This window comes from Peromyscus eremicus, chromosome 20, assembly GCF_949786415.1.
Source record: "Peromyscus eremicus chromosome 20, PerEre_H2_v1, whole genome shotgun sequence".
Classification (NCBI taxonomy): Eukaryota; Metazoa; Chordata; class Mammalia; order Rodentia; family Cricetidae; genus Peromyscus; species Peromyscus eremicus.
The window spans coordinates 21,400,554-21,424,840 of record NC_081436.1 but is presented as its reverse complement, the minus strand read 5'-3'; the positions used below and the strand labels follow the sequence as shown (position 1 = coordinate 21,424,840).

The following is a 24,287-nucleotide window of genomic DNA, read 5'->3' as shown; positions in this document are numbered from 1 at the left end:
TACCACCAATGCCTCCCTGAGAGCTTGGGCACCCAAGAGGACTACGAGACTTCCTAGTTTTGGTTTTCTCAGCATTGAACTGGACCAATTCTGTCTGCAGCTGGAGAGACCTGGAAACAAAGGCTGTTCTCTCTGATCGGTCCAACCCTTTGGTGGAACATGGGACAATTCTGGGTGACAGAACAGCACAAAAGTAAACAGAGGCCTTCACATGGCGAAGCAGTACCTCTCTGCAGCCCTTCAGACCACCTCCATCTGGGGCTTGTGGGCCTACCCACCTCCATTGCCTTTCTTTTTTGTTGGTTTCCAGACAAGAGTCTCACGTAGCCCAAGCTAGCCTCAGACTATGTAACTGAGGTTGGCCTTGAATTTCTAAGGCTCCTTCCCCACCTCCCAAGTACTAGGACTTCAGGTCTGCACCCCCACACGCACCCACACCCTCATTTTTAACAAAGGGAGGACAAGGCCCAGACTCAGAGCCTTAGGTGGCAACGGTGTCGAGCTGAAACTCACAGTATCCTATTTTCTTCCTTTTGTATTATGTCTGATGACTTCCCAGGGGAGAAATGGTGCTTGTCTTCAATTACTTTCAAAGCTAGTGGAGGGGCTGGAGAGATGGCTCAGCATTTTAGAAAGAGCACTGGCTGCTCTTTCCAGACCCTGGTTCAGTTCTCAGAACCCACAGAAGCTCACAACCACCTGAGGCTTCCGTTCCAGGAGATCCTATGTCCTCTTCCGCCAGGCCCCAGGCACATACATGGCGCACACACATACATGCAGGCAAAATAACCCTTACACTTAAAACTTTTTTTTTAAATACATGAAAAGCAAGTTTAGTGAAAATGATCAGACAAATGTCACAAAGGTAGTAGCCGTTTACAATTGGGTTACAAAAGCCATATGCCTAGCTCTGGTTGCTAAGGGAGGGTCTGTTAGAAGCATGTGCTGGCTAATTTCCATGCTTCTTGGGGACCGGGACATGCATTGTGAGTAGAGGACTCCTCCAGTTTGTCCTTCAAGACAAGGTCCAACAGGCTCTGGACCGAGGCCGTAGTTGAAGCCATTTGAGGGGCTCTTGTCCTGTGTGGCACGGCCCTCCCCTGCATGAACTCTCACCTTCAGCTCCGACTTCTTCTCCAAGGCCTTGGCGATGACTTTGGCCGCTTCCACACCCACTGTGTTACCCTCCAATCGTAGGGCCTCCAGGCCATCAAATTCTTCAATCTCCTTAATCACGTCTTTAGCTGTGTGAACAGAGCACCTTAGGCTTTGGCAGTCTTGAACCACTGGGGCAGGGGCAACTCAGGAAGCACCTTAACTCATTTTCTTCAAGGCTATGAACCATGCACCCCCAGAGACAGGAGAACAGGACAGCCTAGGTAGGGGCAGGGATGGGCAGACAGACTATTCGTCCATGCTCAAGCGAGCACAGGCATTCATTGTGGTGTTTAGCACTAGTGACATTATGAATAGTTTCTTTTTTCGTTTGGTGGTTTTTAAAGATAGGGTCTCACATAGCACAGTCAGGCTTTAAAGTTTACTATGTAGTCAAGAATGACCTTTCTGATTCTCTGGCTGCCATGCCTGGGGCTGGAACCTCCTCTATAGCTGTCCTGAGGACAATGGCTAGCATTGCCAAAATCTCTTTGCCTTTTGCAAGACTTGCTCCAAAAGGTGGTCTCAGATGGCTGTTCTAGAAAACACTTATACAAGCCTTAAAAGAAAAAGGGCAGGGTGAGGGCTGGTGACGCACACCTTTAGTCCAGTACTTAGGAGGCAGTGACAAGAGGATCTCTCTGAGTTCGAGGCCAGCCTGGTCTACAAAGCTAATTCTAGGACAGTCAGGGGTACACAGAGAAACCCTGTCTCACCAAATAAATAATAAATAAAATAAAATCAAAGATAAAGTGATCGTCACTTCTCAGGTCCTTTTGTTCAGATCTCTCAAAGATGCTCACATTCTGCCTCCAAGTACCTCGTTACCACTCAAAGCTTTAGGAGCTCCTTCTCAGAGGCTGGAGTAAGGGGGGCATTCCTAGAGACCTAATATAATGCTGGCGAGGTGGAAAAATTCAAGGCCTTTGTCTGCTTTCTCCAATGCTAGGCATCAGAGCCAGGGCCTTGTACACACAAGTACACTGAACTGCATCCTCGGCCCAAAACTTGAATTCTAATTCTATCTCCACTACTGGTGACTATGCCCTTAGGGGAGTTATATCATGTCCTCAGTCAGTTTTCAAATCTGCAAAATGGGGATAAAGCCTACTAAAGGGAAAAAAACCATACATTATTTATTGTGTTTGTGTGAGTGCACACAAATGTAGGGTCAGAGAACAACTTGCAGTGGTCAGTTCTCTCCTACCGCATGGATTCCAGCAACTGACCTCAGGTCATCAGGGTATAAAAGTGCCTTTAACCTCTGGGCGGTGGTGGCGCATGCCTTTAATCCCAGCACTCGGGAGGCAGAGCCAGAACTGTGAGTTCGAGGCCGGCCTGGGCTACCAAGTGAGTTCCAGGAAAGGCACAAAGCTACACAGAGAAACCCTGTCTCGAAAAACAAAAACAAAAACAAACAAACAAAAAAAAGTGCCTTTAACCATTGAGCCATCTCTCCAGCCCAACAAACAGCAGTGTTTTGAGATTTGTATTTACTGAGTTAAGCTCAGTGTCTATTCAGAAGCACGGGGGCAGGGTGAACCCCATTAATCTTGCTATTTGTGAAATTTGTGATCTTGAGGGCTGGAGAGATGATGGTTCAGAGGTTAAGAGCACTGGCTGCTCTTCCAGAGGTCCTGAGTTCAATTCCCAGCAACCACATGGTAGCTCACAACCATCTGTAGTGAGATCTGGCGCCCTCTTCTGGCCTGCAGATGTACATGCAGACAGAACACTGTATACATAATAAACAAATAAAGAACTGTGTGACCTTGAAATGAGTGACTTAGTCTCACTTGTAGAACAGCAACACTTCTACCCTCCCCCAGAGACGACAGCACAAATCCCAGCAGAGTGCAGAGGCAGGAGGATCAGGAGGAGTTCAAGGCCATTCTCTACAGCCAGTTTGAGGCCAGCCTGGACGCATGAGACCCTATCTCAGAAAAACAAAAGATGTTGGAGGCCAGCCTGGTCTACAGAGCAAGTTCAGAACAGCCAAGTTTACACAGAGAAACCCTGTCTCAGAAAACAACTGGTCAGATCTAGTGGTAAGTGCTTCTAATAATCTCAGCACGAGAGGTAGAGAGGCAGGAGGATCTTTGAATTCAAGGCTAGCCTCATCTACTTTGAGACCCTGCCTCAACAAAACAAAACAATAAAAAACCCACAACAAACTAATAAGGAACCAAAACAAACAAAGCAGGTGAAGTTGGGGGTCGGGTATCCATTGAGGAATCTGTACATTTCAAGGTACAATTAAGTTGTGAGGGATAGACATCCCTACCCTCCCAAAGTTCACAAAATCCCCTGGAGGAGGGAGGGGGGCAAGTTTAGTGGTGCATGAGACAATCTGACAATCCAAACCAGTTTCCCTGGTTGGGCCAGAACTCCAAGAGGTCTCATAAGGTCTGAAGGCAGACACCTTCATTTCTAGGCAGCAAGGGATCAGGGTTGTCTGTGCTGCATAAACTTTGGTCATGAATAGTAAGGCAGGAACCCTTTCCCTCTCCCAGTGATGCCTGGTTGCAAGGACTGGAATTTCCCATGAGGACCCAACACCATTCTTTCAACACAACTCCCTCATGGCCTCCGCCATAAGGAAGACAGCTGGCTTGGGATGGTCAGGGGAAAGGTAGGGGCAGGAAGAATCTGGCCCTGAAGTCAGGGGCAAGGCTAGATGGACAAGTTTGAGACGAGTCTGAGCTACACATTGATGAGACCCTGTCAAAAGAAAAACACACAGACTGACTGACAGACAGACACAGTAACAGAAGAAGCCTCACTGTTAGAATGGACCAATGGCAAGGAGATGCTCAGAAAGCCTGAGCAAGCACACACTAAGGCCCGTCCCTCACATAGCTAGCCCAGGACTCACCATCTTCCGCGGTATTCAACTTGAGACTCTTGCCCTTAAAACTCAGCTGTCCTCCGGCCACCTGGGTTTTGGCCAGGGTCTCTGCCAGTTTGGCAATGTCTTCAGAGGCCATGCTGGTGAAAATGGTGGGCTGCCCTGGAGATCTGCCAACTGAAGACAGAAACTGGATTAAAAAAGAATCTTGTGGGGCTGGAGAGACGGTTCAGCGCAGAGGAGGATCAGGTTCAATTCCCAGCACCCACATGGCAGCTCTTGGCTGTCTTTAACTCAGTTCCAGGGAACCTGACACCCCCACACAGACATACATGCAGGCAAAACACAAATGCACATAAAATAAAAATAAATTTAGAAAAGAAAGAAAAGAGAACTTTGTGTCTCTGGTCCACCCGTTCCCGAGACAACTGCATCTTCTTGAGCAACGCCAGCCTCGTCCTAAGACGTGATGGTGAAGGTCGGAGTGAAAGGAATCGGCAGTACCGGGGGCCTGGTTACCAGAGCTTCCTTCATGTCTGACAAAGTGGATGTTGCTGCCATCAATGACCCCTTCACTGGCCTCAACTACTCGGTCTACATGTTCCAGTGACTCCAGTGTGACTCCACCCATGGCAACGTCACTCATTGCCACAGTCAAGGCTGAGGAAAGAAGCTTGTTAACAGAAAGCCATCGCCTTCTTCCACAAGTGAGATCCCACTAACATAAAATGGGGTGATGCTGGTGCTGAGTATGCTGGAGTCTCCTGGTGTCTTCACCACCATGGAGAAGGCTGGGGTCCACTAGAAGGGCCATCATCTCTGCCCCTTCTGCTGATGCCCCCATGTTTGTGATGAGTGTGAACCATGAGAAGCATGACAATTGACTCAAGATTGTCAGCCATGCTTCCTGCACCAACAATTGCTTAGCCTCCCGGCCAAGGTCATCCATGATCACTCTGGCATTGTGGAAGGACTCATGGCCACAGTCCATGCCATCATTGCCACCCAGAACACCATCCCTGCATCCACTGGTTGCTGCCAAGGCTGTGGGCAAGGTCATCGCAGAGCTGAATGGGAAGCTCTCGGGCATGGCCTTTTGTGTTCCTGCCCTCAGTGTGTCCACTATGGATCTGACATGTTGTAACCTGGAGAAAGTTGCTAAGTATGACAACATCAAGAAGGTGGTGAAGCAGGCACCGGAGGGCCCGCTAAAGGGCATCCTGGGCTACACCAAGGACCAGGTTGTCTCCTGCGACTTTAACAGTGACCCCCACTCTTTCACCTTTGATGCTGGGGCTGGCATTGCTCTCAATGACCCTTGTAAAGCTCATTTCCATGACAATGAATTCGGCTACAGCAGCAGGGTGGTGGACCTAATGGCCGACATGGCCTCCAAGGAGTAAAAAGTCCTAGACAGACCACCCATCCCAGCAAGGACAGGAGAGCGAGGGAGAGGCCTCCGCTGCTGAGGAAGGCTGCCCCAACTCAGCCCCCAACACTGAGAACCCCCTCAGTTTCCATCCCAGACCCCCAGAAGATGGGGAGGGGCTTAGGAAGGCCTACCCCTAGAATTCCATCAATAAAGTTCACGCACCTATTAAAAAAAGATCCTGTGAAAGGGGACTGGAGAGATGGCTCATCAGTTAAGAACACTTGCTGCTCTTACAGACAACCACATTTGATTCTCATCACCCACACTGGACAGCTCACAACTACCTATTAGTTCAACTCCAGGAGATCAGACACCTCTGACCTCTCAGGGGACCCACACTCACATGCATATAGTCACACCCATACACACATTAAGAACTTGCCTTTTGACACCTGCCCCCCCTCAGCACTCACACATACACCATACATACAGTTACAGTGAATTAAAATGTTTAAACATTTTTTAAAGGGGCTAGGGCAACAGTTATCAAGCTTGGGGTCACCTAAGACCGTCAGAAAACACAGATGTTTACATTAAAACTCTTAACAGTAGCAAAATTATTACTTTAGTTATGAAGTAGCAACAAAAATGATTTTATGGTCGGGGGTCCCCACAACACAAAGAGTTGTATTAAAGGGCTGCAAAGTTAAGAAGGTGAGAACCATGGGGCTAAGGAGATGGCTCAGTGCTGAAAAGACTGCTCTTCCAGAGAACTAGAGTCACTCCCGGCATCCATATGGTGGATATGGCCTCCGTGGGCATTGCAGGTATATGGTACAGACATATACAGGCAATATACCTAACACATTAAAAAAATCACCTATCAAACCAGGCATAGTGGCACACGCCTTTAATCCCAGCACATGGGAGGCAGAGGCAGATGAATCTCTGAGTTCAAGGCCAGCCTGGGCTACAGAGTGAGTTCCAGGATGCTAGGGCTGCACAGAGAAATTCTGTCTCAAAAAACAAAAATTAAAAAAACAACAACAACAACAACAAAAAAAAACCCAAACGAATAAAAAAAAAATCTTTTAAAAAGTATTCTTTTCGGGGGCTGGAGAGATGGCTTAGAGGATAAGAGCACTGACTGTTCTTCCAGAGGTCCTGAGTTCAATTCCCAGCAACCACATGGTGGCTCATAACCATCTGTAATGAGATCTGGCGCTCTCTTCTGGCCTGCAGGCACACATGCAGACAGAATACTGTAGACATAATAATCTTTAAAAATAAGCTTTTGAGAAGCGTAAGGCCCTGGTTTTGATCCCTAGCATAACCCCAAAGTGTGTGTGGGAGGGTGTCCCTTGAGATCTCTGGCGGAGGTGGGGTGGATTAGCCCTCTCCCTGCCCTGAGAACACAAAAGCTAAAGCACCAGGAGAAATGAACATGGGATTAGAAAGACCAGTTTGGAAAGGGGGTGGGAACTCCCTGAAGTCGTTCTCCAAAATGCCCCAGCAGGGACACCCAGTGCAGGGCAGTCAAGTCCCAAAGCGAGGGCTGCCACAGTCACACACCTGCCTGATCATCTTGGCAGCACTCTGCCTGAGGGTCCTGCTCCTCAAAGAGGACATAGATGGCTATGGGATCCAGGTCATCCATCCCAGGGAATGCCCCACTGCCCATGCTGGCATGACTCGGCGTGGCAAACAAGGCTAAGGCATGTCTGGTTTCAACCCTGGTTTCAATGCCACAGTAGCCTCTCAGATGTTCCTAGGAGACCAGAGGTACCTACATCACAAGGGCTGCCATGACAATAGATGAGTATGTTCCTCCACTGTTTCAGACACACAGCACACACTCAAACAAGCAACCACCACAGGGGCACCAGCTCCACACTGTCCTCTACTTCAGTCCCTGACACTCTCAGATCCCAGGGGTTGAGGGCTCAGTCTACAAGGCTGCCCCAACAGGCATGCTAACAGGAATCCCAGGCTGTTTACCTGTGCTTCTAATCTGCTGGCTATGAATTAGGGTTGCCATGATCCTCCCCTTGGGGGCCAATTAATTTCCTAGAACAGCTCACAGAACTCAGGGAAAATGCAGTATCTACTGATTTATTATAAAGGATGTGTATGTGTGTGTGTGGGGGGGTACCCCAGACCTCTACCATCATACTTCAAACCCCAACAAATGACTTAATCATTCATTCATTTATTTAGAGACAGGGTCTCAATGTGTATCTCTGGCTGGCTTGAACTCAATCTGTAGATGATGATGTCAAAGTCAGAGATCTGCCTGTTTCTGCCTACCCAGTGCTGGGATTAAAGGGTCTCAATGTGTATCTCTGGCTGGCTTGAACTCAATCTGTAGATGATGATGTCAAAGTCAGAGATCTGCCTGTTTCTGCCTACCCAGTGCTGGGATTAAAGGCGTGCACCATCATTACCAGTAAACAAAGGATAGTTTAAAGAATACAACGGGTGGTGGTGGTGGTGGTGGTGGTGGCGGCGGCAGGCGGCGGCGGCGGCGGCGGCGGCGCACGCCTTTATTCCCAGAACTCGGGAGGCAGAGCCAGGCAGATCTCTGTGAGTTCGAGGCCAGCCTGGGCTACCAAGTGAGTTCCAGGAAAGGTACAAAGCTACACCGAGAAACCCTGTCTCGGAAAACAAAAACAAAAACAAAACAAAAAAAGAATGTATAGGGAAGGTATGAGAAAAGGGGCCAGGGCTCCCATGCAATCTTAAGGCCTGTCATCCTCCAAGAATTTTGTGTTCAGATGTCTGGAAGCCTTCCAAGCTTGTCCTTTTTGGAGGTTTAGAGAGAATTTGCTACATAAGCATGACGGTTAAATCATAGGTGTCGCTGATAAATCTGAGCTTGGGATACAGGACAAGAGTTAAAAGTCCCAACCCTGTAATGGATTGGGTTTTTCTAATGACTACCCCACCTATCCAAGCACTAACTAAGGGACTGAGAGCCAACAGTCAGCATTAGAGTGCAAAGACTTTAGAATTTTAGTTTTCTATGCCAGGAAGCAGAACCACAACCAAATACATATTTCATAATCTGACCACCAGCGACAAATCTGCCCACAGCTGGGAGCTTAACAGCTGGGCAGAATGGAAAAGTAGGGTTATAGCTAAGTGAAGGGGACCTGTCTACCATGCAGGAGGCTGTAGGCTTAACCTCCAGCACTACTCAGAGAGAATGGATAACTCCATGCCCCAAGAGGATGTGGCAGGTAACTAAAGGTGGTTTGAATAAGAATGGCCTCCGAGGAGGGCAGAGGTGGCGCACGCCTTTAATCCCAGCACTCAGGAGGCAGAGAGGTGGTCTCTGTGAGTTTGAGGCCAGCCTGGTCTACTAGGGTTGCCATGACCCTCCCCTTGGGGGTCAATTTCAGGGAAAACACAGTATCTACTGATTTATTATAAAGGATGTGTTATGTGTCTGTGTTTGAGGGTGTGTTGGGGTGGGTGTCCAGACCTCTACCAGGACAGGCTCCAAAGCTACACAGAGAAACCCTGTCTGGAAAAACCCAAATAAGTAAATAAGAATGTCCCCCACAGGCTCATATATTAGAATTCTCTCTGCCTTCAGATCAGGTTGTACTCACAGCTACTGCTCTAGCCCATTTGGACTACCATGCTCCCCAACATTATAATGGATTAAACCTCTGAAACTGTAAGTAAGCCCCCTAAATTAAGTACTTTTTTATTTTAAATAAAAGTAGCCTTGGTCATGGTGTCTCTTCACAGCAATAGAACACTGATTAAGACATGGGGACTAAACAGTCACCTTCTGAATGCTAGGTCACATGCAGACAGTGATCCTGCTAAACACAGGTCAGAGCCGGATTCTCAATAAACTAGGCGTTAGGCAAAGGCCCCACCAACCTCCTGGTCCCCAGATACCCTGCCCCATCCGAGGCTTCCTCTGGGCTCAGCCTGCCTCCCATCACTTTTCCTTATGGTATCCCTGAGCACCCTGATTTATCTAGTTTATCAATAAGCATAAATTACTACTCAGAATAAAACATCAGAACATTCAACAAAACACTATTGAACACTATGTACTGACACTGTTCCAAATACCAGATCTGCAGTAAATCACATACCCTTTGAAGCTTATATTCTAAAGGAAGTATTTTGCATGTCAATGCAAAGGTACATGGAATTGAGGAAGGGGCAGTTTGGTGGCAGAAGTCTTGCCTGGTATTTGTGAGGCCCTGGTTGCAATCTCTATCACCACAAAAAGACCAGGTGGTGAGTGCGCACTTCTGATCTAGTACTTAGGAGATGAGGCAAGAGGATCAGGAGTTCAAGGCCATTCTCAGCTACTGAGGGAGTTGAGACCAGCCTGAACTACAGGAGACCCTGTCTGAAAAATACAAAGAAAAAGCCCACATAAACCAACCAAGAAAGGGGCAAGGAAGGTGGATTTGGTTTTTGTTGGATTTCTTTTTGCAGGCTGAGGGTTTCGATTTACAGTAGAAAAATTAAAGGTGTTTTCTGTAAAGAAACTAAAGGTATCACAGATTGAGCCACGCAAAAACCGAGGGAAGAGCATTCCTTCCTGTAAAGGGAGCGGAATATGCACAGGCTGTGGGAGAAGAGGAGAGAACTTCAAGGCCAGTGGGGGTCTGGCTAGAGCAGAGAGGCGAAAATGGAAACGTTAGAGAGAAAAGATAAAAGGCCTTCAAGTCACCAAGGCCATTTTAAAGATTGTGTATCAGTATGAGGGTCCCCGGGGGAGTTTCTAGCAGATAACAATGCATCAAGCTGCTTTGACAGAACAGTGTCCCGGTATAAGGTCTGATATTTAAGGGCTCAAAAAAAAAAAAAAAAAAAAAAGACAACACGAAGATGAGTCACTCAGCCACCTCCTATAGTTCTTAGATGGGACAAGGAGGTTAAAAATGTGGTGGTGGTGGTCCACGCTCCAGGTGGAAGGGAGGCACCTCAGTCCATGAGCCGGGGACACACAGGCACACACAGGCCCTCCCCCACTCACTTTAAAGAATGACTAACCAAAGCACAGAGGGATGGAATTGATCTATCCAAGGTCAGCAACCGGCCTGCGAGGGAGCAGGCACAAACGGTCAATACACAAACGCCCTCTCCTCCTGGGCGGGCGGCCGCGTGGGAGACGACGTCCTCAGGTGCACATCCATCCATCGACCCGGCAAAGCGTCAGCAGTGACTCATGCCAGGCTTCCCGCGCGGACGTGGGCCGACTCGATGGGTAGGCGGCGATGGGCTGTGGGGCCCCACCCGGCACGCCAGGCGGCCTCGCACCGCCTCCAGGTGAGATGGCGGCGCTAAGCGAGGCAGCTGGGACATCTGTCCCCTCTAGGCCTCAGTTTCCCCAAATGTGAAAGGGTCAGCGCCACCCAGCGCCCCACCCCACCACGCGGGGCCGCGGTGGGCGCAGCGAGGTCAAATGGTAGGCACGAGGCGATCGCTTCGCCCCACCCAGGCCCTGGTGGCTCAGGCAGGTGACAGAACAGCATGAGGGCCCCGACTCACCGCAAACAGGCGGCGGCGCCGCGTGGGGCGACGGAACGCGCGCGTCGGAGACGGCTCGAGAGCTCGCGTGAGGGCCGGGCCGGTCACTGCGCCTCGGTACGGCGGTCCCAGTGCCCAGTCCGCCCGAGGGTCCTCGCTGCAGCGGCTGCTCGTCTAGCTTGTGCACACCACCTGCTCCACGATCTCCAGCGATGATGGCGGCGGAGGAGGATTTTTTGAAAGCCGGCAGTTTCTTTCCTTCGATTTGATTTGTTCAAGTCGGAGCCGGGTTTTGCCGGGCCCGCGTGCGGGGCCTACCGGGAAGGGAAGTCCTGCCCTCCGTGCCGGCTATGGCTGGACTCGCCTCACGAACTACAATTCCTATGAAGCACCGCGCTGACTTCCCAACTCTCTTTCCGCCCGCCCTCTCGGCTTCTGGCTTCTTCTCTGACGCATAACGTAGGGCCGTGTTGGACGGGAGCACCCGAAGACTACAAATCCCAGCAGACCATGCGGCAAAGCGGCGCACCCCTTCCGTAAAAGTTTGCGCTCTCATTCATGCAACTTTATTGACAAAGGCGATGACGTGAAAGGCGTGCAGCTAGATGTTTTCAGCTGTAATAGGAATCCACTTGCTAAAATAAGGATTTTTTTTTTAATTGAAAATTGAAGAAAACTCCAAGGATTCCAAGGTAGTTTGGAAAAAATAGCCATTTTGTAGTAGAGACAAACCTGCAGGCATCACCTTAACCACTGGTCCATATTAACATCAACAACAGAACAAACACAACAGTCACAGCATCACACCTGGAACACTGAGGATGTGGCATCGCTGCCCATTCCTCAAATTCATAAAATTAATCAAATCATGGGGAAAAAAAAAACAAAACAAAACGGAGAAACAAACCCAAGGTCATCTTCCGGAAAACTAATTGGTCTGTACTGTTCCAAAATTCTGTGTGCCATGCAAATTGAAGAACGTTACTGATTAAAAGAGATGGATGGAAGGCCGGGCGGTGGGGGCACGTGCCTTTAATCCCAACACTCCGGAGAAAGAGAGAGAGACAAACAGACAGACAGACAGACAGACAGAAGATGGTTTATTCTGGGAGGCATAACTCATAACTCAACCTTAAGTGTATGCACAAGGCCCTGGTTTCATCCCCAGCACTGAAAAATAAATAAATAAGAAAAAGACATGTTTATTAAGTGAAATACCTGGGCCTGGATTTTATCTTCCACTTTGTCTGTATACTAAGTGCAAGTATCAATACTAAATTTAATTTTTTGATTGTACTGTGGGTTAATGTGATATTGTGAAATAAAATAACAATAGCAGTCTTATTATCCTCTTGCTAGCACTTATTCCTAACGTCCTAAGAGGACATCTAACCATTATCTGCTGCAGAAATAACTGTATGCTGGGAGTATGGGGAAAAACTGTATGGAATCACAGTAGTTTGTGCTGATTGTTGAAGGAGAGATTGGGGGACCAGGTATTTTCCTCTACGTTTTCAAAGACGGTCTTTCTTCTTGGAGATAACTGCTGAAATGATTAGAGATAAAGGAGCATGATGTCTAGAACTTACTCTTTTTTTTTTTTTTTTCCTGCCTTTTCAAGGCAGGGTTTCTCTGTTTAGTCCTGGCTGCCCTGGAGCTCACTCTGTGGACCAGGCTGGCCTCTAACTCACAGAGATCCGCCTGGCTCTGCCTCCCAAGTACTGGGATTAAAGGCTTTCCCCACCACCACCCGGCCTATAATTTACTCTGAAACAATGTTTTTCAAAATGTGTGAAGTAGGGCTCAGCAGGTAAGAGCACTGGCTCATTCAGAAGACTCCGGTTCAATTCCCAGAACCCACATGGTGGCTCACAGGAGTCTGTAACTACAGTTCCAGGGCACCTAAAGCCTTCTGGCCCCTGTATGAATTGCATGCATGTGGTATACAAACATACTTGCCAGCCAAACACCTATATACCATTAAAAAAAGGTAACTTTTTGTTTGGTTGGTTTCTGTTTCTGTTTTTGTTTTTCAAGACAGGGTTTCTCTGTGTAACAGCTCTGGCTGTCCTGGAACTCATTCTGTAGACCAGGCTGACCTCTGCCTGGTCCCAAGTGCTGGGATTAAAGGCATGGGTCGTCACCACCACCTGGCTGGCCTTCTTTAGTTTTGTTTTTAATATAATTCTCACAGTTGAGATTCTGAATTCAAGGGACCTTGAACTCCTGATCTTCCTGTCCCCATTTTCAAGTACTGGAATTATACCGACATGCCCTATGATGCCTGGCCTATCTATTTGAGATAGGATCTCACTGCATTAGTTACTTTTTGGTAATTGTGATTTAAATAAATATAAAAAAAATTAAAAAATAAAATGTAAATAAATAAATAAATAAATAAATACCAAGGCAACTTGTAGAAGAAAGTGCTCACTTGGGCTTACAGTTCTAGAGGGACAAATCTGTCATGTCAGGGAGGGGGTGGCAGCAAGAAACAGGCCTAGCTTCAGGAATCGCATGTTGAAAGCTCGCATCTTTAACCACAAGCTCACAGAACAGAGAGTGAACTAGAAATGACAGGAGTTTTTAACACTCCAATATTGCTTGAAATATTAAGGCCACTCCACGTAGTTAAAAGGGAGGTTTATTTTGTGGGGTAACTTACAAGTGAAGGGATAGGTTACAGGGTCTGGGAAAGGTGAAGCACAGTCCGGCGGTGTTCTCTGGAGAACTCTGCTCGGTCTACCTCCAGCGTCCAGGATCCAGGAACCAAGCGAGCCAGCACATCCGGATCTCAGTCTTCAGGGGTCCTGTCTCATCTCCCGCCTTCTAGGCGTGACAGTTACCGAAGCCTCAATGGGGGTTGGAACTTCTAGGTCAAAGCTGGAACGGCCACTCACTTTTGTCTAAATAAGAAGGTTCTAACCTAATGCAAGATTTTTACAATAGGAATGATTATCAAATATTGTCCAGGAGTAATAAGGGATAATGACCTAGATAAGATGGAACTACAACCAACACAAACAATATCAAACAATAGACACATACAAAAATCCAGAGAAGTCTGGAGCATAGGTAAATGGCATGTTACAAAGATCATTCCAAAAGGTGTCCTATCCTAAAGAACCTAAATCTAATACTTAATATGTTTTATCTAAGATATTATATATATATATATATATATATATATATATATATATATATATACACTAAGTTGTAACTATAACTGCTAGTCTTCAATCCCATCAAAGACCTGAGAAGGAATATAATGATACCTGAGAAATGGAAGATGGATGCAAGCAACTTTCAGGAGTCTTGAAAGAGTAGACAGAGACAGCTGGCAGCCTGGACAGTCACCTAATGTTTCTCAGCATTGTTGGTGCATTCAAATTGGCTACAGGCCTAAAGTATCTGACAGACCATTTTCAGAAGCAGGAATTCTGAAAGACCATCTTACCCTGTCTCGGCTGAGTACAGTGGTCGCTTTCGTTGTGTCCCGCTTGTCCAGAAAGGATAGCATTGCATTTGTATTGTCAGCCGTCGAGGCAAGGGCAGTTCTTTGCCCAGTAGGCCATTTTGTGCCAAGAAGACAAACTTCCAAATAGAAATGTCTTAGAAGCCCAACATTCTCTCGGGATCAAATTGGTGCAGCCAGGAGCAATTGTGTCTCACATCAACAGAATTCTAAGTTATTTAAATGCCATATTCTCTAGGTCTATGAAGTGTTGGAAGATTACCTGTCCATCTGACCTATGTATCTGTAAATCTGGATTACCTAACTAACATAACTATAGAGATGACAAGCGTAGGTGACTATAAATCTATAAGACTTATCTACCTAAATAACCTAAGGACTAAGGCTTCATGTAAACAAGGTAAACAGTCTATAAGCAAATGTATGGTAAAGGACAATGACTTCAAAATTGTGACAATACACAAGATATTTATAACAGAGGTAGGAATGTATAGTGCAATATGCAATATGACAATAATCCTAAATATATCAATATACAAAATATCCTAAACAGAGGTAGAACATACATACAGTATGACAGATATAAATTTACATTTGTATCAATATACAAATATTTCAAATAAGAGTAGAAATATATGTGCATGACAACAAATATAGTTCTGTATTTGTATCAACATACAAATTATCGTAAACAGAGCCGGGCGGTGGTGGCGCACGCCTTTAATCCCAGCACTCGGGAGGCAGAGCCAGGCGGATCTCGGTGAGTTCGAGGCCAGCCTGGTCTAAAGAGCGAGATCCAGGAAAGGTGCAAAGCTACACAGAGAAACCCTGTCTCGAAAAACAAAAAACAACAAACAAACAAACAAAAAGATAACATGTGGAGTGTATCCCATATGTAACTATCGCTTCCTTTATATTTTTAAAGTCCCTTGTTGAAATTGGTTGTAATGTATATGTCATATATGGCTCAGGGTGTGTGTCATCTGCTGGCTTCTCATGGATGATGACAGGATAAGCCATTGTATGAGAGCCATTTGGAGATGTTACAACCTGTATGGTCTTGTCCTTCTGCTTATTAGGTCCCTTGTCATGTTTACTGAGAGTTTCTTTCAGGGCTTGCAGACGAGCACCAAGGGTCTGTTCTAGGGAGTGAACCTCTGCTCTTGCAAGGGATTACAGATTTCTCATGGAATCATGCAAGTTTTTATGTTCTTCAGAAACACTTGATTTCGTGGACCTTATCAGTTAATGATAATCTTTCTTATATAGTGTCTGAGTAGTTACAACTTCACTCTGGAGAGTTATTGTTCTATCTATTAAATATTCATATTTATTATCAATAAAATCAATTTTGGCTATACATTTATTATTAATGGACTGAAGTTCTTGTATTAAGTTAGCAGATTCCAAACTAAGAAGCCTGTTTTCTAAATCCTGGTTAGCAGATTCCAGAGAAAGAATCTTTTTACGTAAGCCTTCATTGCTATCTTTTAAAGCCTTTATCAGCCCCAATAACGTCTCATCTTTGTTCTTATTATTAAACTAGTATTTGAACACTGTGTGAATTATTACGGTAAATGCCAAAAATGGTACAGGCCAGATACGCCTTAGGAAGGTCATATATTTCCAGGAAAATGTCATTCATCATACATGCAAAAAAAGTTTTAAAATTCTTGCGAGGTAATGGTGTCGGCCATATTACAAGAATTACTCAAAAATTTGTTAGTCGGTTTTAAGGTGTAAAATTATCAAGCACACTTATTTGAAATAGAACGCTGGCTTGCCTATCTTACCTTCCTTTTAGTGGTTTTGGGGGTGTAGTAGCGCTTTTCAGCCAGCAGGAGGCGCTGGCATAGCTCCAAAGCAGGTCCTGGTGAAGGCCTTGGCTGGCGGCAGCTGATGGCAGGAGCGGGGTGAGCACAGGCAGGAGGCAGTGGAAGGCAGGTTTTTTTGTGACTCCCTGGAACTTCAGGGTGTGGAGAGCTCCAGGCCGCTCCAAGCCCCTCTCAGCGCCTCCGCAGGGTGCCTCCAGGGACAGTGCGGTGGGCTAGGGCGGGGAGCCGCACTCAGGGAGGAGGGGGGGAACGCCTCACTCACAGCGGTTTTCCGCTGGTCTGGGGGCTAAGCCTGCAAGGGAAGCAATACCGGACTTAGCTGCTCCATTTTTCTGGAATGGAACCATGGTGGTGCTCCCTGGTTATACAGAACTCTGCAGGCGGGTTCAGGTGCCCGCCAGCGGGGGAGGAGGAAGCAAGGGAAGGGAAGAAACAGTTGGTCCCCAGGAGTGTGTGTGTGTGTGGGGGGGGGGGGGATTTTACGGGAAAGAATAGACGGGGAAGTGTGGTAAGTGTGGAAAGTGTGCCACGGCAGCCACCGAGGAGGCTGAGGGTGGGAGCCACCCAGGCCTTTGGAAATTGCCCCACGTGAGCGCCAGATATTGCTTGAAATATTAAGGCCACACCATGTAGTTAAAAGGGAGGTTTATTTTGTGGGGTAACTTACAAGTGAAGGGATAGGTTACAGGGTCTGGGAAAGGTGAAGCGCGGTCCAGAGGTTCTCTGGAGAACCTGCTCAGTCTACCTCCAGCGTCCAGGGTCCAGGAACCAAGCGAGTTGGCACATCCGGATCTCAGGTCTTGAGGGTGCCTCTCTCGGCTTGGTCTTCTAGGCATGACAGTTACCGAAGACTCAGTGGGAGTAATACTTCAGGTCAAAGCTGGTAACAGCTACCCACTACACTCCGAGTGTCATGCTTCAAAGTCACACCTCTTAACCGCTCCAAACAGCACCACCAGTAGAGGACCCAAGACTACGGAGGCACTTCTCATTCAAAGACCACTTTCCAGCCCCTGCCCCCACATCTCCTGGCCATCTCAGAATGCAAAGTGCATTTAGTCCAACTTCAAAAGTCCCCATAGCCTTTCACCGTAGTCTCGACAGGAAGTAGCGGCACATGCCTTTAATCCTAGCACTTGGGAGGCAGAGCCAGGCGGATCTCTGTGAGTTCGAGGCCAACCTGGTCTACAGAGTGAGTTCCAGGACAGCCAGAGCTACACAGAGAAACCCTGTCTCGAAAAACCAAAAAAAAAAAAAAAAAAAAAAACAACAACAAAAGCAAAAACAAAAACCAAAAAAGACCAAAGTTTCTTTGAGACTCAAGACAATCTCTTAATTGAAACCCCTTGTAAAATAAAAAAGCAAATCACATACTTCCAACATACAATGGTGCAGGATATACATTACCATTTCAGGAGGAAAGGGAGCAGAGTGAGGAAAAACTGGACCAAAGCGTGACCGAAGAGCAGCAAGGCGAACTCTGAATATTATAGCTCCACATTTGATGTCTGGGGCTTTTTTATTTTTCTCCAAATTTTTTTTTTTTTAGATTTCATTTATTTTATGTGTAAGGATATTTTGCCTGAATATTTATATGTGTACCATGTGCATGCCTGTTGCCAACAGAGGTCAGAACAGGAATTCAGATTCCCTGGAAGTGAAGTTAATGATGGCTGTGAGCCACTATGTGGGTGCTGGGAATTGAACCAGGGTCCTCTGGAAAAGCAGCCAGTGCTATAAACTGCCGGGGCATCTCTCTAGCATCTGATACCTCACTTCCAGGTCTTAGAGGGCTCTGCTCCTCCCGCTTTGCTGCCTGCAGTATACAACACTCCCTCTCTTGGATGGTTCTGCTCCCTGTGTGTTTCTCTTCTCGACAGATGTCCCGTGGCTCTAGTATCTGCAGCATCTTGGGGTCTTCAATGCAACCCAGGCTTCATTCACTTTCACAGCTTCATTTAATGACTGTAAACAGAGGCAGAGTTTTTCTGCCCCATTGTTCAGTCCCAAATAAACACACAAAAGCTTATATTAATTACAAAATGCTTGGCCAATAGCTCAGGCTTATTATTAACTAGTTCTTATTTTTAAATTAACTCATTTCTATTAATCTATGTGTTGCCATGTGGTCTGTGGCTTTACTGATCCTCTGGCATCTTGCTTCTTGGGCTGCTCACGCAAATCTCTCCCAACTCCACCCTTCTTCATCCCAGTCCTCAGTTTGATTGTCCCGCCTAAATGTATCTGCCTTGCTATAGGCCAAACAACTTTATTATTAACCAACGAGAGTAGTATATATTCAGAGCGTACAGCAGGATCATCCCGCAGCAAATGGCCTTTGAGGACTTTCTGCCTTCTCAGGGCCTTCATGCACAGACTCCTCTGTCGCATGCTGCCTGGCCTCAGTGGCCCTTTGAAACCACAGAGGAAGATTTACACTTTCACTCTTGCATCCTTCATGCTCTAAACCCAGCACACTGTGGGCTGCCAAGGTCAGCTGACAGTTTAGGATAGACCCCCTTGAACTACATTAACAGCAGCGTTCGTTTGCAGTTGCTTTAGAAGAGCACTCCCACCCCAGGTCTTTTCCTTTCACAAATTGGAAGCTTAGCAGAGGGAGGTCTTACCCTGAGGGCATCCAGGCCTCTCCTTAGCCACGCTGATCTCATCCCTTTCAGCACCAGCTATGATGCTCCCTTTTTTTTTTTTTTTTAACATTTTAACTTTTTTTTTTTTAATGGTTTATTTATTATGTCTACAGTGTTCTGTCTGCATGTACGCCTGCAGGCCAGAAGAGGGCACCAGATCTCATTACAGATGGTTGTGAGCCACCATATGGTTGCTGGGAATTGAACTCAGGACCTCTGGAAGAACAGCCAGTGTTCTTAACCCCTGAGCCATCTCTCTAGCCCCCCTCCCCCCTCCCCCGCTCCTTTCCTTTTTAAATGGTATATTTTGTATTTTTTTCTGCCCAGCTTGTTATTTTTCATTGTAGACCTGTCTAACAAGTCATCAATAAGAACCATGCACCAGGCATGGTGGCTCGTGCCTGCCTTTAATCCTGGTGTCCTGGAGTCAGAGGCAGAAGGATCTCTTTGAGTTTAAGAACACTCTCCACTACATAGCAAGTTCCAGGCCAGCTGGATGAGACTCTGTCTCAACAAAACCAAATGTGCTACTGATTGAATATTAAGTCGTCTTGAAATTGTCTCCGCCCAAAGAATGAGTCCATTGCTTTTTAAGCAAATTCTTAGGTCAAGGGCAAAAAGCAACCAGAATATCCTAGGAATGGCCTCCAGCCCTGCGGGTTGTATTTTTCTCTTCTGAAATCTCCTGAGCCTGCCCTCCACAGTCCACCTCGCTCTCAGCACTAGTCTTTCAGGCTACTACAGCACCCCACTAAGTTCTGCTTACAGTGTTCAACCACTTTCCTAGTCCAAAGTTCCACAGTCTTACACATTCCTCCAAGAAACAGCATGATCAGGTTCTTTAAAACAATAGCCAACTTCTTTGTTTGTTTGCTTTAAGACAGGGTTTCTCTGTGTGGCTTTGGAGCCTGTCCTGGATCTCGCTCTGCAGACCAGGGTAGCTTTGAACTCACAGAGATCCACCTGCCTCTGCCTCCCAAGTGCAGGGATTAACAGTGTGCACCACCATGGCCCAGCTAATAGCCGACTTTCTAGTATCAACTTGTGTACTAACTGCTTTTCTGTTGTGATAAATCACCATGCCCAAGGAAACTTAAAGAAAAACCCTTTATTTGGGCTTATTGTGCTTACAGTCTAAGAGGGATATGAGTCTGTCATGGCAGGAAAGCCCATTAGCAAGCAAAGGGCATGGCGGTCTGAACTGACTGCTGGCAGCTCACATCTTGAACCCCAAACATGAAAGAGGGAGAGTAAATTAGAAGTGGTGGGAGTCCTTAAACTCTCCCAGCCTCCCCCCAGTGACATACCTCCTTCAGCAAGGCCACGCCTCCCAAACCTCCCCACATAGCACAGCCCCACCACCAATAGGAGACCAACTATTCAAACGAGACTGTGAGGGCCATCTCATTCAAACCACCACACTCACCATAGAACTCTGGCTGGCCTGGAGTTCCATATGAAGACTGGTTGGCCTGGAACTCACAGTGAGCTGTGGGCCTCTGCCTCCTTAGCACTAGGGCTACAGATGTGCACCACTACGCCGGGTTCCATTTTTTAAAAAAAATTTAAATTAGCAATTACACAGACATAATGCTTTACCTATCCTTTTTTTAAAAAAAAAAAATCTGAATCTTTTTTTTGTGTTTTTATTTTTATTTTATTTACAATTTATTTATTTATTACATATAGTGTTCTGTCTGCATGTATGTCTGTATGCCAGAAGAGGGCACCAGATCTCATTATACTCATTATAGATGGTTGTGAACCACCATGTGGTTGCTGAGAATTGAACTCAGGACCTCTGGTAGAAGAGCCAGTGCTCTTTTTTTTTTTTTTTTTTTTTTTTTTTTTTTGGTTTTTCCGAGACAGGGTTTCTCTGTGTAGCTTTGCGCCTTTTCCTGGAACTCACTTGGGCTGGCCTCGAACTCACAGAGATCCACCTGGCTCTGCCTCCCGAGTGCTGGGATTAAAGGCGTGCGCCACCACCGCCCGGCGAGCCAGTGCTCTTAACCTCTGAGCCACCTCTCCAGCCCTGCTTTACCTATCCTTGCAGTGGCCCTGCATAAGGATTCTCCAGTGAAACAGAACTAACTGAATGGATGGATGGATAGATTTGTTTGTAAGGGATTGGTTCACATGAGTATGGAGACTGACAATCCCCCACTATATCCTGGATGCTCTGATGGGGATCAAGTCCAGGACCTTGTAAATACTCTACATTAAGCTCTGTACCCAACCCTGTGACAAGTCCTAAGATTTGCATTTAGCAAGTTGGAGACTCAAGAAAGTTGATGCCATCATTGTGGTGTAGTGAGTAGGAAGAGGTAATGTTTCACCTGGAGACCAAGGAAGAAAACAAAATCCAGTGTCCCAGCTTGAAGACACAGAGGAGGCCTTGATGTCCTGTTTACACCTCCCACTGATTGGCTGGGGCCCCTCTCCCTTACACAGGGCAATTTGCTTTCCTCAGGCTGTCAAATGAAATGCTAACCTCATCTAGAAAACATGCTCACAGAAATGCCCAGAATGATGGTTGACATTATTTTTTTTTAACTGTCTGGGCACTCTACAGCCCGTTCATGTTACACATAAAATTCACCTTCACAGAGACTGAGAGTACAGTTCAGTGATAATGTATGACTCACATGCATAAGGCCCTGTTTTGTTCTGTTTTTTAATCCATATATATATATATATATATATATATATATATATATATATATATATATAAAAGTAATAATCGAGCTGGGTCATTGCCTTTAATTGCAGCACTTAGGTCTCTATGAGTTCAAGGCTAGCCAAGATTATATAGTGTGACCCTGCCCCCCCCCTCACAAAAATTAGTCATCATAGGCCCTATAGGAAAAGAACAGTCACCATAATCCAGTAACAACGAACAACATACGAGACAGCATATACCGTGTAGTCTCTGTATGCTGTAGGCTCTGTCGTCTAGGTTTGTGTAAGTACACTCTATAATGTTTGCACGATGATAAAAATCACCTAACAATGTGTTTCTCAAAATGTGTCCCTATTGCTAAGCCATGCATGATGTTAATACTATGTATTATCTTATGCCTCCCCCCCCCCATGTTAACTCAAGTTGTATTAACAAGTACCATAGGTTGTATTAACAAGTACCATCGGGTGGAGGACTTTAGTGACATAAAGCATTTATTCAGATCTGGAATGTTGAAAGGCCAGGATCAGGTGCCACAGGGTCAGGCTTTGGTGTACAGACAGCCCTTTTCCTAGTTTAGAGATGACCACTCCCAGATGCACCCTCACCTGCAATCTCTGGTGTCTTTTCTTATGAGGGCACTAATCCTGTTCATGAGAACTCACTCCACCCACATGGCCTGGTTATCGCCCAAAGGTCTCACCTCCTACTACATTACATTGAGGTTTCAATGTATGGACACACTCAGTCCACCACACACCCGGTTTACAGAGGAGGAAGAAGGAACTGAAGGCTAGCTTTGTGAACAGATCCTGATCCTTCCCTAAGTGTCACCAAGTTAAGATCTTTAGTGGAAGGGCGACGACCTGGGACTGTGCTAGAGCTGTGAGCATCTGGTAATGAATGCTTGTTGAATGAGTAAACAACCGTGAACACAGCTTCAACTAAGGATGCCATGTGCTCAGGCTCTCCGAGGGGATAACAGAGTGTAAGCCTGGCACAGAGGTGCTCACTGAAAAACTACATGAACGATATACTTGTCAGTTCCTCAAGGTCGAGAGCATGAGCCTTGGATTCCCACCTCTAGCGGCTCACTCAAGTCCTGGAGAGTAATGAGTGAGAGATCCAGAATTGAGATGTCCCCATCATGGTACAGTGGTCATGGCTTATAGGATGGGTAACAAGTCTGAAACTGGATCATGCCCCTGCCTCCTCCTTAGATGTGTGTGACCTTGATCTGGGCATTAACTGCTTGTGTCTATTGCTCACCAGAAAGTGGGTAAAAACAACCCCTACCTCACAGGGCTTTTAAAATGATGAGACTCCATATACGCATGGCTTTGCTCAGGATAAATAGGTAGTGGTTATTATGTTACTTCGGCTTTGACGTGAGGACACACAGGCTCACAGCTGAACATAAGGACTCCTCAGAAAACAATCTACTGGTGTGAGATTCTTGGCACTCTTCTTCAAAGCACCCCACCTCTGGGGGAGGGGTGTATCTGGCAGTCCAGTCTAAGAAACTGATGTCTTATTGAAAACTTTAGAAGCTCGCACCCAGCCAAATCTCCCTCAATGGACAGACACTCCTCTTGGAAGGATATCTGGTATTTCACCAGTAGCTTGGGATGGCAGAATCTTCAGGCCTCTTGCCAGCTAATTCATCTGAGGCAGGATGTGGTAATCCAACTGGCTTCAGTATCCTTATCCCTGAAATGAGAGCGGTATTAACAATGGTGCCTGAGGTGGTAAGCTGGCAGGGATCCTTCAGTGTAAATTGCACAGGAGGTTTTGGAGCTGACACTGTTCAGTCTTTACTGTGGGCTAGAATTTGGGCTAGCTGAAGCTGGTCTTACACGCCCGATTCCCTTGCTTCCTGCCTCCATCACAGGTGTCGGCCACACCGCCTGGCTGGTTCCGTTTTTTAAATATTGATCCTAGATATGAAGTAGATACTGGAAGATTGCTGGAGGTCAGATAGTCAACAAATGGCAGGTTAGCCAGGTGAGTCTCATCACGTTACCCAGAATCCCCCACCTCCCACGCACACACTCGAGTTGCCAGGCTCAAGATGGTCACTGGTTTGAGCCCATAATCTTCAGTCTATCCCAAGTGACTCAGGGCTTGTTTTCACATAAACATCGGTGACATCTGAGAGCCACTGGACTATGCCTTTGTTTCTGAGATTGCCCCTCCTCTTCATCCCAGAGTCTGGTTTTTTTGCTTGCTAATCTCAAGGTAGTGAGGAGGGAGAAGGCAACCACACAGAGAAGAGCTGAAGATCTTTTAAAGCGCAGGAGCAGGCAGGGCATGGTGGCACACGGTTAATCCCAGCACTCAGGAGGCAGAGACTGGCGGATCTCTGTGAGTTGAAAGCCAGCCTGGTCTATAAAGCAAGTTCCAGGACAGCCAGGACTACATAGAGGGAACCCCGTCTCAAAAAGAAAACAAAAGGAAAGAAAAGAAAAAGGAAAGCATATGAGCATTTGTTCCCTTTCCAATTTGCCCCAAAAAGACAGTTATTAGAAACTACCAGAGGTCGTACATGATACCCAAAGTCTGGAGTCAGAGCTGCCCCCTCAGACAGCTTAACCTCTGAGCTTCAGTTATCCATCTATGAGACGGGCGTGCTAAAACCCACGTTCCGGGATTCTTTTCTGAATTGAATAAGAAGAAGACACAGCCCTAGATTCTTGTCCGTCTTGGGCACCTGCCATAGCGTATTTCAACGTTTAAAATCCGTCTCCCTGTTATAGCTGTAGTTCCCAA

The 24,287-nt window shown here is 46.5% G+C and overlaps 1 protein-coding gene across 5 annotated transcripts in view; it reads right to left on the bottom strand.

Annotated features, from left to right (window-relative positions):
• Positions 1-24,287, bottom strand: part of Rangap1 (Ran GTPase activating protein 1) — a 187,870-nt gene that overhangs the window by 14,405 nt on the left and 149,178 nt on the right. For 3 of the 5 annotated variants that reach the window (XR_009375578.1, XM_059247948.1, XM_059247951.1), the window contains exons 2-4: positions 6,948-7,065; positions 4,031-4,180; positions 1,117-1,244 (exon numbers count right to left, since the gene is read on the bottom strand). Coding sequence is in view for 4 of the 5 variants with exons in the window: in XM_059247948.1 (XP_059103931.1) it covers positions 1,117-1,244; positions 4,031-4,180; positions 6,948-7,056 (387 nt within the window). In the remaining variant the exon portion in view is untranslated. Of the gene's footprint in view, positions 1-1,116; positions 1,245-4,030; positions 4,181-6,947; positions 7,066-10,403; positions 10,541-10,901; positions 11,082-24,287 lie in introns of those variants that run through there. The other 2 variants (XM_059247950.1, XM_059247949.1) reach the window with 2 other exon arrangements.